The sequence below is a fragment of the Vanderwaltozyma polyspora genome, genomic scaffold (genome assembly GCF_000150035.1).
Source record: "Vanderwaltozyma polyspora DSM 70294 KpolScaffold543 genomic scaffold, whole genome shotgun sequence".
Taxonomy (NCBI): Eukaryota; Fungi; Ascomycota; class Saccharomycetes; order Saccharomycetales; family Saccharomycetaceae; genus Vanderwaltozyma; species Vanderwaltozyma polyspora.
Genome location: NW_001834680.1, coordinates 108134 through 124618, shown reverse-complemented (window position 1 = coordinate 124618; position 16485 = coordinate 108134). Strand labels below are relative to the sequence as shown.

At 32.6% G+C, this 16485-nt stretch overlaps 6 protein-coding genes across 6 annotated transcripts; 5 read left to right on the top strand and 1 right to left on the bottom strand.

Annotated features, from left to right (window-relative positions):
* Window positions 1-4008: 4008 nt before the first annotated feature.
* On the top strand, window positions 4009-4413 carry CCW12 (Ccw12p; the record flags this gene model as incomplete). Its single annotated transcript, XM_001646032.1, has 1 exon — window positions 4009-4413. One exon carries the CDS (start codon window positions 4009-4011, stop codon window positions 4411-4413), a length of 405 nt encoding a protein of 134 aa, XP_001646082.1.
* An 879-nt stretch (window positions 4414-5292) lies between these two features.
* Kpol_543p53 (uncharacterized protein) lies at window positions 5293-6912 on the top strand (the record flags this gene model as incomplete). Its single annotated transcript, XM_001646031.1, has 1 exon — window positions 5293-6912. One exon carries the CDS (start codon window positions 5293-5295, stop codon window positions 6910-6912), a length of 1620 nt encoding a protein of 539 aa, XP_001646081.1.
* Window positions 6913-7885: 973 nt separating this feature from the next.
* SEN2 (tRNA splicing endonuclease subunit SEN2) lies at window positions 7886-8977 on the top strand (the record flags this gene model as incomplete). The annotated part of the gene is made up of 1 exon (XM_001646030.1): window positions 7886-8977. The coding sequence occupies one exon, from the start codon at window positions 7886-7888 to the stop codon at window positions 8975-8977; it is 1092 nt and encodes a 363-aa protein (XP_001646080.1).
* Window positions 8978-9848: 871 nt separating this feature from the next.
* Window positions 9849-11771, top strand: SAC6 (fimbrin; the record flags this gene model as incomplete). The annotated part of the gene is made up of 1 exon (XM_001646029.1): window positions 9849-11771. One exon carries the CDS (start codon window positions 9849-9851, stop codon window positions 11769-11771), a length of 1923 nt encoding a protein of 640 aa, XP_001646079.1.
* Window positions 11772-12206: 435 nt separating this feature from the next.
* Window positions 12207-12662, bottom strand: MIM2 (Mim2p; the record flags this gene model as incomplete). Its single annotated transcript, XM_001646028.1, has 1 exon — window positions 12207-12662. The coding sequence occupies one exon, from the start codon at window positions 12660-12662 to the stop codon at window positions 12207-12209; it is 456 nt and encodes a 151-aa protein (XP_001646078.1).
* Window positions 12663-14384: 1722 nt separating this feature from the next.
* ECM18 (alpha/beta hydrolase family protein) lies at window positions 14385-15674 on the top strand (the record flags this gene model as incomplete). Its single annotated transcript, XM_001646027.1, has 1 exon — window positions 14385-15674. The coding sequence occupies one exon, from the start codon at window positions 14385-14387 to the stop codon at window positions 15672-15674; it is 1290 nt and encodes a 429-aa protein (XP_001646077.1).
* Window positions 15675-16485: the final 811 nt, after the last annotated feature.

The following is a 16485-nucleotide window of genomic DNA, read 5'->3' as shown; positions in this document are numbered from 1 at the left end:
TAATTTTGGGCCTTTACCCAATTAGGTTAATTAATAGTAGACCATTTGTTTATTTTGAAAAGGACAAGATTTATGTTTAGATGATAAAATGTTGAATTAACTAAAGTTATGGTGATAGTACAAGAAGTAAATAATTAATTTTTGAAGAGAAATGTTACAATAGGTATATTGGTTGAGAATTTGTTTCATTATGTTCAATTGAATCTAGTCAAGAGGATTTGAAGAAAAATCTTTCAAGGTGATGTATATTGTTTTAAGATAGAGAATGGATTTAATATTGTTACTATTATGTTGAGATTGATCTTTATCTTGGTATGGGTTAGATATGCTGGGTCAGGTCATCTGACCCAGCCCAGCAAATCTCAATCTCAATCTCAATTGATAAATAAGAAGGCAAGGCTATATTACCTGATTTATATTCATTGTCGTTCTTTTTTGTGACAATTATAATATAATATAATATAATGTAATATAATATAATAAGTCATGTCATAATCCCAGGGAATTAGCCAATTGAGTCAATGAATTAAATTGATAAACAAAGCTAGAACCCAAAACCCAAAAAAATTACATTTATAATTAATTTACAAGAGTAAACAATTTATGCGTTGAGGAGAGGCTGACTTCGATCAGATGATTAGCAACAACAAACCAAATCCAGCTAAAAATTGACAAATAGGCCTAACCCAACCAAAAACAGCAACCAAAGACAAGCTAAGTTGACTTATAGCCCAAATAGACTAAAGCTTAATTTGGAAATAAGTATGTAGTGAAAAAAATGACTAAATAGAAACATCATAACTAAAACTAGAACTGAAACTTAAACACCAACAATCAATCAATCAATCAATCAATCAATCAATCAATCAATCAATACCTTGCTTGCTTGCATATTTCCCTGTTTTCTCCACGAAATTAATCTTGGCTCTCCCCCCATAGCATAGAGCAAATTGGCAATTTCCAATACTAAAATCCTACTGCTTATCTTTTTGCCATCATCAAAGAACAAAAAACCTTCCATCTCCCCACCTTTCCTTCCATGACCATATGCAGTTACCCTGTCACGAAAATAAAAGTCGGTACAGGGAGAATGACTAGGTTGCTGATAATACCGTAGGAAAACAAAACAAAACAAAACACAGCGACTATATCCTTATCATATTCCTGTGCTTGCTGTCTCTGCTCTTATTTTCCTAAACATTCATCACCTCATCATTTCCTGATTCGTTCGTATCACACAACCGGGATGTACAGATGTATTACCTCATCTGTGGTTTAGAGAGGATATTTTTCGTGTTGTCCCCCTAGTTGTCTCGTACGAGACCAGCTTTGGAAATAAATCACTTTCCCTTCGGTTTCCCACTTTATTATCTCTTCACCAGCTTTTAATTGATCCTTTATCTTTGGGGGGAGGGGGAAGAGCCATACAAGAGGGAGGTGTACCTAAATGGTAAGTTTTAGTATGTTACAACAGAAACATTAAAAACTCTGTTTCTTGCTAAGTAGTGTATTATACATAGTTGCAAGAATATTAATAATAGTTGAAATGAAATAAAATGAAATAAAATATAAACTAATAGTAATAATTATAATTATAATTATTAGAGAGTCGCAGTGTAACTTAAATCAGTAGTACACGATCGGCCCTCGTGATTTCATGTCTGTATGTTACTGACCTAGCACTGTATCCGTTCTCTCCCCTTGATCTCTCCTCCCCACGCTCCCTTCTCTGCTTTTCTTGGTACAGACAACAACAACAACAACTACAACTACAAGAACGATAAACAACCAACATATAATTTATTGCCTATTTTTGGAAATTATGTACTCAGTTTACGGTAAAACGACAACAACGCCCTCAAACAAAAAAGAAAAAAAAACCTTTTTACATCGAAAACTATCGTTCTTCTCCGCACCGCTCTCTGCCTGCTCAAGAACAATATATATACACACATATACCTAATATTTTTTTATTTTATTTTGAGTGTTACCACCATACTACATACAATTGTATAAAATCATAAAAAACAAACAAACCAAACAAACATCAAAAGTACAAATTGCGACTACGATAACGAATGTAGGAAAAATACACACAAGCCAAAAGAACGTTACAATAATCACGACAAATTCGTAGAAAAATGTATAGCAGTTTGTAGTCAGATGCGTTCACGAAAACAGTAAAAACTAAATACATATACCAGAAGCTTAACTTGTTATTGTCACCACCGACCGATTGAAAAGTACAATGTTTAAAAGGAGAAGGAAAGGACCAATACCAGCCAGACAATTGACAGTACAAACATTAAAGTAATAAAATAAAAAAAAATAGTAGATAGTAACAATTAATTACATTAGTATTTATCGATGAAAATAGCATATCCAATGTAATTTTGCAGTTGGAACCATAAATGCTCGGAACACTCAATACCTCAAACATGAGGACACTTACTTACAAGCTTCCTCTCGAATGATAAGGTCCAAGGAAACCCACCACACACACAGACGTATCTACTACAATATGCTTTGAAAAAACATTATAGATACATATATGCATATCAGAGAGACACACTGATTTAAGTAAAAGTAAAAGCAAAAGTAAAAGCATACAAACTTGTATGCTCTCTCACTGCTCGTGTTTAATGTTGATGACAGGGCTTGAGAAGGGGACCTTCCAGTACAAGAAAGCAAGCTAACAAACATATCATATTAACAATTTAATTCCAACGTTCGAAAAATTGATCAATGTATATGTCTTTCTATCTCTCTGTCTCCGTGGTTCTCTTGCTGTGAATATATATTTTTTCTTTTTATTTTTCTGCTTTTAATTTCATAAATCTATCTTACCATCTGGCTAAATTCGTGTGTTAGTTTCTCTTTCTCTTTTTCTTTTACTCAGAGTATTGTTATGTTTTGTTTTGTTTTGTTTTGTTTTGTTTTGTTTTATCTTTTATCCAACCTTTGCTGGGTCAACTGTTACCGTTGGATATCTTCTTCCTAGTCTTGTCCTTGTTTTTTTCTTGTTTTCGGTACCTCCCTACGCCGCTTTCTCTTCTTTCCGATGTGAAAAATGTTAAAATGTTGATGTTTAATTTAGAAACTCGAATATTTTTATTTCTTCTACCCGCTCCTTTTGGCATCGATCTGGAAACCAGTGGTTTCTTCTTTCTCGGTTTCAAGAGAACTCTAGAGGAACACGACAGTTTTGGTTCGGTTTTACTCTACATAGAGAGAGAGAAAGAGACAACAGAGGTAAAATACAGTAATGAAGTCTAGCTGTAGTAGTAACACCAATATTATTATTATTATTCTTATTACTATTACTATTACTATTACTATTAGTCTAGTCTAATCTTTGGTTTATTTTAGTTTAGCTAAGTTGAGTTAAGTTGACTTCATTAAAAAAAAAAAAAACTTTCTTGTTACACGAAGGTGGTTAAGACATATGCAGTACGAGGTTTAGAAAGAGGGTATTCGATTTCGAGAGCATGTTATTAATTACAAGTTCGCTTTTGTTTTGATTTTTTGGTTTATTTGCTTGCTCTGTTGACAAGATTGCGTTTTTTTCACTTTTAGATAGAGAAACTGCTGAGTGTAATCTTATAATGAAAAAGAAAGCACCGGGCTGCTTCGAAGAAAGATACACAGCGAGAGTCCAAGATTCTATGTGCGTGTGTATATGAAAATTTTTCTCTTTTATTTTTATTTTTAATTTTAATTTCAAATTATTATTTTTCCCTCCCTCCCTCTCTCCCTTCTTACAAGTTAATTCGAACAGCATAAAATTTTTTTTTCAGTTTTCAGTTTTCATTTCGAGTTTTCGTTTTTCTCATGGTATATAAACTGGGGCCTAATTTTGGTTTTTATATTCTTGTCATCTTTCACTCTTATTATTTGTATTTCTATTATTTTCTATTTTTTTTCCTTCTTTATTATTATTTTTATCCTAAATCCCCAAGAAAATAATCTTCTGTCACTCGCTTTTACACAAATATTAACTTTTTAGAAATGCAATTCTCTACTGTCGCTACCGTCGCTGCCGTCGCCGCCGTTGCCACCGCTGCTAACGTCACCACCGTCACTGAACACCAAGAATCTACCACTTTGGTTACCATCACTGACTGTGTTTCCCACGTCTGTTCCGAAACCGTCTCTCCAGCTTTGGTTTCCACTGCCACCGTCACCGTTGACGATGTCATCACCACCTACACTACCTGGTGTCCATTGACCTCCACTGAAGCTGCTCACGTTTCTTCTGCTGCTCCAGTCTCCTCTGCTGCTCCAGTTGCTCAAAACACCACCTCCGCTAAGCCAACCTCTACCGCCGCTGTCTCTTCTTTCGAAGGTGCTGCTGCTAGAGCTTTGCCAGCTGCTGGTGCTTTGTTGGCCGGTGCTGCTGCTTTGTTGTTGTAAGTTTAATGAACTTAAATATTATTATTTCATACTATTTTTTTCATTTTCATAACAATTTCAAACATTCGGTGGTAATATATTTCTAATAGAAATCTAAAACAAAAAACTTTTTGATAATTAATTTTTAATGGATCTTGGGTTTCAAAATGTTTTAATGTGTAGCTGTTTACAGCTTCAATTCGGACGTTGAATTCAAGGAACTTTATTTAGTTTATAACGCTAGTAATTATATATCTATTTATCTTTACTTCTATAAATTAGTTTATAGTTCGTCTCATTAATGTCATAATTGGTTATTAAGTATTAATTGTTCATGTTAGTGTCTGTTTAACATCTATGTTGAATGTATTCTAATTAATTCTTTTTTTTTTCCATGAGATGTAGTCGCTTGGAGGCTTCGAACCTATGTGGTAAAAATTAACATATTTGGCATTATACGGTTCCTGATCAACTCCTCTTATAGCTTAAATTGCCATTTCTAATATCCAAATAAAGGTCCATATTGCCTAATTCTTGATATCTGTTTTATGGATCCAAGGTATAAATTCTTTTCAAAAAAAAAAACTTATTAAATCTCTTTGTAAAACGGTTCATCCTTATGCAGGGGAACTGCTGATCATCTCTGTATTGTTTCAAATTGACCAAATGTCCACGGAGGGTACTCCATGAACGTTCGTTTTACTTTTTAAAAATGGTTATCATCGACCGTTTCGTATCTAGTGCTCTCTTTAAACATCAGATATCTATTATTAATCAGGCTTTAAATATTAAGACTAGTTTCTTAACTATTGACAGTATTAATCTTGCTCTAACATCAGTTTAATATATATCTATATATTGTTGGATCAGAATCATTAGGGACTGGGTAGATTACAAATTATGCTAGATAGATTTCCTCCTGAAATATTAGAAAATGTGCTAGAGTACCTGGGTCAAGAGGAAAAAGTCTCCTTGACTTATGTTTCACGTATCCTATATAAACATTCGATCCCTTCACTATACAGACATTTGCTATTAAATGACTGTTATTACTTCCCTTGTCAATTGGATCCAACTATAGGTACCAGACATTGGTCAGTTTTATATCTATCCTACAATTACAATTCTTCCAAAAGGAAAGAATTAGCTAATAGGAAGTACCTGACTCTAATTAGAAGTTTAGAGTCAAATCCAGAAAAATTATGCCCATTGATATATTCTTTACATCTGGAATGGCATATCAATGATTCATTATTATCAAGATTTTTAAAAGTTATAATTGACCACGCAGTCAATCTTAAATCAGTGGAAAATTTCATAAAAAAATACATAGGTATTACACTAATGAAAAATAAATCAAATTTAGAATCGTTAAATTTATTCCCTCCGGATTCATATCCAGTAGAAGGTGGTGCATCTCCTGCATATTTCAATGGATTGCGTGGTTTACTAAAAACTTATTCGTTTGATCATGTTAAGAATTTAAACGTCCATGTCAATTGTCGAACCTTTTTCAAACCTTTGAAGAATCCTTTGAAAATAGAGTCTCTATGTCTGAACCTACGACACGATACATTTGATACAGATCCATTAGCAACTGCTATAAGAACAAATTATTATGATATATTCGATGTGGATACTTTAAAGGAATTGGAAATTTTGTCATGGTATAGTGACGGTGACACCGATTGGGAAACTTTACACATGCTATATGATTTATGGGGGTTAAGAGATTTTGGTAAATTTAATAACATTGAAAACTTCACCATATTACAATTACTTTATAATGAACAATATTTGACGTTTTTCCTAAAGTCATTTCATAATTTGAAAAGAGTGAAGCTGGACTATTTAGATTATATTGACGGTACCTTTGTTAAATCAGAACAAATTGATCTGCTAGGGAGATTAGGCTGTTCAAAATCTTTAAGATATATCGATTTGCATATGACAAAATTAGAACCTAAACTTCTCGAAATACATCATTTTGAGAATCTTTCAGTCTTTGAGATAAATATGTCATGCAAGTGTAGTGACTGTGGTGACACTTTAAAAAATGTTATATTAAAAAAATACTTCCCAACAAAAGATACATTTACAGTCAATGGTTTTAGTCATTTACACAAGAGGGACTTTTTTTTACAAATATTTAAACTTTTCCCAATATTCCCATATTATCCATTTGTCGACAGCCATCCAACTATAGGGTATAATTCCATGCCATTAAATCATCATGTCGAAGGTGTGAATAAGTTGCTTAACTATGAACCAAATGATGTGAAATACATTACCGAACAAGATATAATAAAGATATATCATGCCATGCTGCATTCAATGAGAAAGTCATTCGATAGCTTTCTTCAGAAATTCCCAAACTTAGAATATTTAATTTTGAATGGTGTTGCAACTAAAGTATTACAGGTCGATGAACATCAAAGATGTAATATGCCGTTGTTCTACTGCAACGGCTACAAGAGTAATCAAGTGTATGAACTAGTGAGTGATTCATTGTTTGACTAATCAAAGAATTAAAAAAAATGGCATAATCTTTCAATTTATCATCTGATTCGTTCTTCTATTTTTTTTTATTATTATATTTTATTTTTATGATGCTTATCAATCATCATTATTAGTATATAAGGTCATCAAAACCATTGCATTAAAATACAGATCATCGTTTCATTTTTATCCTTAATCAATCTTAATCTAGACAGATAATTAGGAATCTCGCTATTTGTCTATAGCCTTGCCCTAATCAAGTTTTTCATTAGCGGAAAAGCATTGTCGACATCACTAAATTTCTAAAAAAATGGAAAGTGGAAAATTTTTTAGTATATAAAGAAGCAAAAGGATTTGATTGTAAAGAAGTCTACTATACAAGAGAGAACTGTTTAGTTGTGTAAGTTTTGAATATATACTCAGAAGTAAGAAGTGATGCAGGTATTCTTTGACTTGGCCAGTGAAAGAATAAGAATGTATAGTTAAAAATTTAGAGTATGTACTAGGTAGTGTTGCTTTAGATTTTGTTAATTGGCTTGACTCAGTGGGCATGAAAATTTTAAACTTTATATGATGATACAAATATATTGTTGCTCGAAGATTTATCGATGTGAGCACATGATTTCTCAATAGACTACAACGGTATCTGAATTAGTTTCATAGCTTTTCTTTCTGTCTCAATTTTGTAAAATATAAACCTTGCTGTAGAGGATAGTTAGAAATTCTTGAATGACTTTTTGATTAAAGTTTAATAATGTTACAGAATAAGTGATCTGTAATCGAACACATGTCTTGATTGGAAAGAATAGGTAATATCGATAGACAGTTTTTTCTAAAATGCATTATTTACAGTAGTCTCGAAGTTTTTTGTTAACTCATCTCATCTCATCGTGTATTATATTTTTGATATATTTATAACAATGGTAAAGATACCTCTCTTGGAACAAAAATTAACATAAAAAAACAGTATAATAGCAAAGGAAGGCAAACAAGAATGGCAAAAGGTAGACCTAATAGTAAGAGATACAAATACCCATTACCTATACATCCTATTGATGATTTGCCTCAGTTGTATCCACACAATCCCATTTCATGGATTTATTGGACATATTGTTACGTTAAGAAGGTAAATGCATTGGAAAGGAAAATAAAAGTAGAGTTAACAGGTAAAAAATACGTTCATATATTAGTTAAGGATAACAATGATATGCTATATCTATGGGAGAATGGGTTCTTTGGTACTGGCCAATTTTCTCGTAGTGAACCAACATGGTTAAACAGAGCTACAAATAGACTGCTTCCAAATGATGAAGATAAGAAGAACCAAGTGGCTTTAGAAAAAGTTACGCAGATCAGAAGATCACAAAGAGCTGAATTTAAGAAAGAACGTGAAAAGATGGAAGCCCAATTACTTGAATTAAGAAAACAAGGTTGCACTGCGGAGGAAGAACAAGAATTTATAGAGAAAGAAAGAGAAACGTTACGAGAGTTGAGATCCAAAGAGCTTCTACTTTCGTCAATTGACAATGAGTTAAAATTCAGATATGAAGATAATGAATTATTTGATGATATGGGGAACATAATTCAACTTGAGTCACTAGAATTATTACCCGTTGAAGCTATATTCCTAACGTTTGCATTGCCAGTTCTAGAAATCGAAACAGATCACTTATTTAGAAGATTAGCTGGCGATCCGAAGAACGTAAACTATAAAGACATTTATGGCTTGATAAAGAAATATGTTGCGTATCACCATTATCGATCTCATGGATGGTGTGTCAGATCCGGGATAAAATTTGGCTGCGACTACATTTTATATCAAAGAGGACCACCATTTCATCATGCTGAGTTCTGTGTAATGGTATTAGATTCTGAAGAAAAACATGATTATACATGGTTCTCGAGCATTGCACGTGTAGTGGGCGGTGTAAAGAAAACATTTGTATTATGTTATATTGAAAGGTTAATTTCAGAGCAAGACATCTTAAAATTATGGCGTAACGGACAGTACCACAAAGTATTTTCAAGTTTTAAAACCTCTGAAATAATTTACAAGAGATGGATTTCAGGAAAGAACAGAGATTGATTCATCTAGATGTCTTTTCCATCGCCTTCCAGTATCCCTCCCCCCCATTAGCATAATATATAAACACAAGCACAAACATGCAAATATATATATATATATATATAATCTGTATGATTTAATTATAACACTGCATACCACGATAGCTAGTTCCAAACTGTGAGAGTAGGAACCGTTTTGGAATCCTGACACACACGCGATGAAACATAAAACTCAATTGACAAGAATATATGTTTCAAGTGTGTTTCATCTTATCTTGTAACACTTCTCTCTGTCGTTTAACCAAATCGAGATGAGACATGGACAGTTAATATAACCACTATTCCTAATGAATATATTTGGGAATCTACACACGTGATAGTCACATGCAACATATATATGTATGTGCTATTTCTTTTATATTTTTTCTTGGCCCTCTCCCACCTGGTGATAAGTGGCGCATGAGAAAGGGGCGAAATACACAGCTTACTTTGCCAAGTTGGTACATGCCCTGCCCAGTTGATAAATCGAATTGAATTGAATTGGAATTGAATTGGAACTTTATGCAAGAAAATTGTTCGAATTTTAGTAATATATATATATATATAAATTGGTTTTAGACTAAGTTGAGTTTGATTGGATAGATACAGGATACTATTTATTCTAAAATATATTACAGAAGGGACAATTGTAGCAATTAATTGTATCTTTACATCTATCTTTGGTTTCTTTTCTATTACTTTACTTTTTTTTTGTTTTATAACTTTTTAGCTAATTCAGTTAGCTTAATAGATCAGTGATTAACTGCACAAGGATAGGATTATTAAATAATTCATTATATATATATATCTATTACCCACATTTTTCATTCCTGAACGTTTATTACCATTAACAAATGAATATTGTTAAATTACAGAGAAAGTTTCCTATCTTGTCTCAAGAAGATTTGTTCGAAACAATTGAAAAATTCAGAGCAATCGATATCGATGATAAAGGTTGGGTTGAGAAACAACAAGCTTTAGAAGCTGTTTCAAAATCCGGTGATGCCACTTATGATGAAGCTAGAGAAACTTTGAAACAAGTCAATGTCGACGCTTCTGGTCATGTCGAATTGGACGATTACGTCGAATTGATGGCTAAATTAAAAGAATCTTCTTCTGGACCTGTACCACAGACCAGTTTTAGTACCGGCTCTGTCCCAATCGCTTCTACTCAACATGCCGGTTTACAACATAAAGGTTCCGGTGCTCAAGCTAAGATTATCGTCGGTGGTTCCACTAGTGGTACTACTCATACTATTAACGAAGAAGAAAGACGTGAATTCACAAAACATATTAATAGTGTCTTGGCAGGTGATTTGGAAATTGGTCACTTATTGCCTTTCCCAACTGATACTTTCCAATTATTCGACGAATGTAGAGATGGTTTGGTTTTATCAAAATTGATCAACGATTCTGTCCCTGATACTATCGACACTAGAGTTTTAAACATGCCAAAGAATGGTAAGAAATTAAATAATTTCCAAGCAAGTGAAAACGCAAATATCGTTATTAACTCTGCTAAGGCCATCGGTTGTGTCGTTGTGAACGTCCATTCTGAAGATATTATAGAAGGTAAAGAACATTTAATACTAGGTTTGATTTGGCAAGTTATTAGAAGAGGGTTGTTGAGTAAAATTGATATCAAACACCATCCAGAATTATACCGTTTATTGGAAGATGATGAGACTTTAGAACAATTCTTAAGATTGCCACCAGAACAAATTCTAATACGTTGGTTCAATTACCACTTGAAAGCGGCAAACTGGAATAGAAGAGTATCAAACTTTTCACAGGATGTCTCTGATGGTGAAAACTACACAATCTTATTAAACCAACTGGCACCAGATCAATGTTCTAGATCACCATTACAAACTGCTGATTTGATGGAAAGAGCTGAAGAAATTCTACAAAACGCTGATAAACTAGGATGTAGAAAGTATTTAACTCCAAGCTCTTTAGTTGCTGGTAATCCGAAATTAAACTTGGCTTTCGTCGCCCACTTATTCAACACACACCCAGGTTTGGAACCAATTGAAGAAGCCGAAGTTCCAGAAATTGAAGATTTCGATGCTGAAGGTGAAAGAGAAGCTAGAGTTTTCACTCTATGGTTGAACTCTTTAGATGTTGATCCTCCTGTCATAAGTTTGTTCGAAGATGTTAAGGACGGTCTAGTCTTATTACAAGCTTATGATAAGGTCATGCCAGGTTCTGTTGATAAGAAATACGTTAACCAAAGACCATCTTCAGGTGCCGAATTATCTAGATTCAAGGCTTTAGAAAACACAAACTATGCAGTTGAATTGGGTAAAGTTAAAGGTTTCTCTTTGGTCGGTATTGAAGGTTCGGATATAGTCGATGGTACTAAGCTATTAATTCTAGCGTTAGTATGGCAATTAATGCGTAGAAACATTATTAATACTATGGCTACTTTGTCTTCCACAGGTAGAGATATGAGTGATGCTCAAATTTTGAAATGGGCTCAAGAACAAGTTGCCAAAGGTGGTAAATCATCTAAAGTTATGTCATTCAAGGACTCTTCCTTATCTAATGGTCATTTCTTGTTGGATGTTTTGAATGGTCTAGCTCCAGGTTATGTAAACTATGATTTGGTAACACCAGGTAATACTGAGGAAGAAAGATATGCTAATGCTAAATTGGCTATTTCTATCGCTAGAAAGTTAGGTGCATTAATTTGGTTAGTTCCTGAAGATATCAATGAAGTTCGTTCAAGATTGATCTTGACATTCATTGCATCCTTGATGTCGTTGAAGAAATAATGAGTTGTTTTCATATTCTACATTGTTTTTTACTTTGTGAACCATAATCAGATGAAACCTGGAACATAGAGTAATCTATCCATTTTAACAAGAGACGTTAAGCGTGATTGACAATTACTAAATTATAATTTTGCGAACTTATAATATATTTTATTGCTACTATACATTATTTTTTTTCTGTTACGTTTTTTATTTCTATTAAGCTTCTTCTAAATTACAAGGAAGTATGTAATTCGGTATACTTTATCCTTTTATAATTTTGTAATATAACATTAATATATTTATATATATATATTATTTTTTGATGGTGTTAAAGAGATGAAATAAATTCAGGAGAGTGTGACAGAGATATTTAGTCTGATAATTATATTAAAATCATATTGTATAAAATATCTATTGAATTCATTAAATTTTTTAGCTATATAAGCGACCTATTTACCATAAATAATTCATTACGCGTTTCCATATAACCCTTGATGTTCTTCTACCCAAGAATTTACCCAACAATGGCAGAAACAACCAATTAAGAACCTTATTTAATTGTTGTAAAGATTCTTCCCATTGGCGTTGGGCATCTAACAATTGTGCCTCCAACAACAAATCCTCATCATATTCATCTGAATCAGTAGACTCTTCTTCTTCTTCTTCTTCTTCTTCTTCTTGCTCTTCGTCTCCATCTTCATCCTTAGAATGCACCATTTCTTCCATAATATCCTGTTCTTCTTTTCGTTGCAGTTCTTCAGCTACTAAGTTTTCAATACCACTATCGGAATTGTGCTTGTCATTTTCAATGATCGAATCATCATCACTTTCATCAAAATCATTATCATTTGATAATACATCGAAGGGATTGCTGATCAATCCAACATTCTGTTTATTCGCCACTACCATCTTTCTTTATGAAATATAAATGTGTATATAATAATATCTTTCAATTAGAATATCTTAAGTTAAGTTATAATTGAATTCCCAATAAGAATATTTTCCTTGTAACGGTTGCTTGATGAACAAAAAACAAAAAAAAAACTAATTCCTATAGTAGGTATGAGATAAAGCAAAGCGACAATGTGTTAATGAATTGATATTACAATTACAACAGGTATAGTCAATCGCTTCCTTAATTAATTAATATCGAGATGCCTTCACCTACTCCAGTTAGAAGATAAACTTTTATAAAAGTAACTTTACTCGTTTGAGATCTAAAAAAAATATCGAATACTGACTGCCCTTTTCTCACTCACCAGGCGTCTATCTTTCCCTACCTCTATGTCTCCCTCTTGGTTTCCCGCAAAAGTTTTCACTAGATGATGTATCCTGTATCCAGAATATATCCTGAATTCTAGATTGAAAATGAAATCATGATCCTAAAGAAAGGGCATTGCAATTGAAACTATGAAATTATAACAATACTATAATAAGGATATCAAGTACCCATCCAGCATTGTTCTAGCCATTTGGGCTGAGGCCTCAGATTGATAGATGATAATGGCAAAATCCAGTGCATGATTGCATTGCATCCAAATGCTCGAAACTAATGGGCTCAAGAGAAGAGAATTAAAAAATTTTCAGTGAGTTGAGTATCCGTCTCTCTCTTTAGATTCGGATCCGAGAGGCAAGTAACAATTCTAGATATTCGTTGGAAGTCTAAGCATTTTGTCGAGTCTCATTTCTCTAGTCGGAAATGTGATCCCGTCTTGGTGTGGTGGTTGCAATTGAAAAGCTGAGAGAGAAAAGAGAGAGACTCCTATGAAGACAGACTCGGCCGAGCAGTCCAAGCACAACAGTCTGCATTTTATTGTAATGTATTTTTTCAATCTCGGATCGGATACGGAAATTGTAAGGAAAATGGAAATGAAATCTTCGGGTCCGAGAAGACTCCTTTTCTTTGGATAAATGTCTGTTACGAATGAGAGCTGAGCCTTAAGAAGAAACTCGAAGTGAAGTAACTAACTTGTCCGAGTTCGAGTTCGAAAGGATATTATTGCATCGACATAGTAACAGTGAAAGGGATTTCTAAGCATCAGTAAGGTTAAGCTTTACTGGGCATTATTGATCTAGAAGTTTCCTCATAGTTGATGTTGGTACTTTCTTGACAATCCAGGTGCCAACAGACGTACATACTTGAACTTTTCAATTCGGAAGATTAGAATTTGGGTAACTGAGATTCTAAGTTCAAATTGTTTTAAGTACGTCACCAACAGGGAAAGAAAAACAAGAAACCAAAACAACAAAAAATAAAACAGAAGAAGTAGCAGTGCAAACTAATTGCTAAGTTGTTTTGAAGATTTTGAGAGGCGAAGTTAATTTGGTATTCAATTCTTTCTTATTAATTTGTTGAATGTGTCAATAGTCTTCATCGATTTATACTTATCTGTAGTTTCGTTCTGTTTGTTGAGTTTGGCTTGCAAACTGCATGTGAATATTTAATCGAATTTTAGCTTTATTTCAAGTTCGGTTAAATCTTAGAATTTAGTTATATGCATTTCGGTACCTGACTTTGGTTGTTGTTGTTAGAACTTGTTCGAAGTCATAGTTTATATATAAAGTAGGGGTAGACATTTCAGTTTTCCTCTATTATATCTGATTTTATTGTTTCCTTCATTTAATGGGTAGATGATACGAAATAGTGCAAGGTTCTTCTCTACCAATACCACACTTTACCAAAGAACATTTGCAAGAAGACTGCTAGTACGGTTAGTCTGGTCAAACGATACTGTTGAAAAAAAATCAGGTTTTAAAATGTGGACTACCTATTTGAAAAATGATAAATGTGATTCCCTAAAAACTTTGAAAGAATATCAAGATAAAATCATGGATACCGTTGAAATCAACGGTACGAAAAAAAATGATTTAATTCTAAATGAAATTAATCAATGGCATTTCCATAACCCGGAAGCTTCATTAGTAGATACTCCTACTTTATTGATCCATGGTTATGCAGCCTCTTCTTTAGCTTATTTTAGAACGTTTAGTGGATTATCAGACAAAATTAAAAACTTATATGCAATTGACCTGCCATCCTTTGGCCTGTCAAATGCACCTCCTTTAGATTTTAAAGAAAAAGTATCTGATATAAAAATAAAGTTAAGTGATGATAATACAAAATTTAAAATTTCTGATTCAAATCGTGTAGATTCCTTGGATCTAAAAAAATTAATAGGAAAATATGAAGATTATTATGTCGAAAAAATTGAAGATTGGAGAAAGGCTAATAAATTAGAAAAAATAAATTTGGTGGGTCATTCTTTTGGTGGATACATTTCATTCAAATATGCTATCAAGTATCCAGATGCTATTAATAGACTATGTTTGGTCTCACCTCTTGGTATGGAATCAAATATTCACTCAGTAAATAATAACTTTGAAACGAAAAAGGAATATCCATTAGATTTAGAAGATCCGTCTTCAAGATTTTATGCAAAGGAAAGAAGAATCCCAAATTTTCTATTTAAAAATCAATTAAATGTATTAAGATGGATGGGTCCAATAGGTTCTAAACTATGCTGGAATTATATAAATGCATCATATCGTAGAGTACCAAACCCACTTTTTAAGGAATATCTATTTGAATTATTATACGGTAAAGGGGGTATGCCTTCTGTCACAATAGATATTTTCACTAATTTATTTACGAGGTCATTATTAGCAAGAGATCCAATAATGGATTCCATTTCAAAGCTTAAGGCTGAAAAGGTTCTATTACTATATGGTGAGCACGACTGGATGAACAATCTTGCTGGTTATAATATGGTCGAATCGTTAAATCAGTTAAAACCAAACAACAACATCAGCACAATAGATTACGCTAATTATGTAGAGGTTCCAGATGCTGGTCATAATTTATTTCTGGATAATCCACAATTTTTCAATAGCGCAGTACTATCATTCTTTAAAGCTAAGTAGCATCATCATCTTATTTTATATTATCAATAATTCATTAATAAAATAAATCGTGTAATTAATTTTTATATTTGTTTATATTTTGTCACCTCAAAAAGGAAAGTTTATAAGTCTTTGAAGTTTATCAAAGATTAAAAATTCATTATCAAAACAAAACTATAAAAAATAATTTAAGAAACTTGAAATTAATGCAGCTAATTTGAAACCATTGCTTCTCCTAATATATCAAAAAGTTGCGAAATTAATACATTTATTGATAATCTATTACTATCAGTCGTTGGCTTTTGTTTCCATAATCCCTATTCTCAAATCACAGATAATTAGCATAGTAAAGATAGATATTTTACATTTGAAATTATTGACCTACTTTAATTAATAGTAATTATTCTTCCAAGGTATCGTAATTATTATTTAGGATAATAATTGTTTTCATTAAGGTAACTATAGTAATTTAAATGTGTCATTTACTTTATTACACCTATCTGCAGGCTCATTTTCTGAGAGATAGAGTCTCATTTCACGTTATTCTAATAATACAACCGATACAGAAATAGATGAATCGGAAAATGCTTTAAATGGCTTTTAAATAACATCACAAGTGAGTGTCATGTTGTTAGATTGGGATTCCTCTAACTTTTACATATCTGTCACTGTCATGTGACCATGGATGTAATCATTATATAAGGACGAGTTGATTAAATTCACGAAATGAAAATGTCTTCACTAGACAGGAACAGGAAGAACAAATATTTAGAATTCTCATCTGATATATCCAACTATTTTAATAATATTTAATATTTGGAGCTAATGAAAA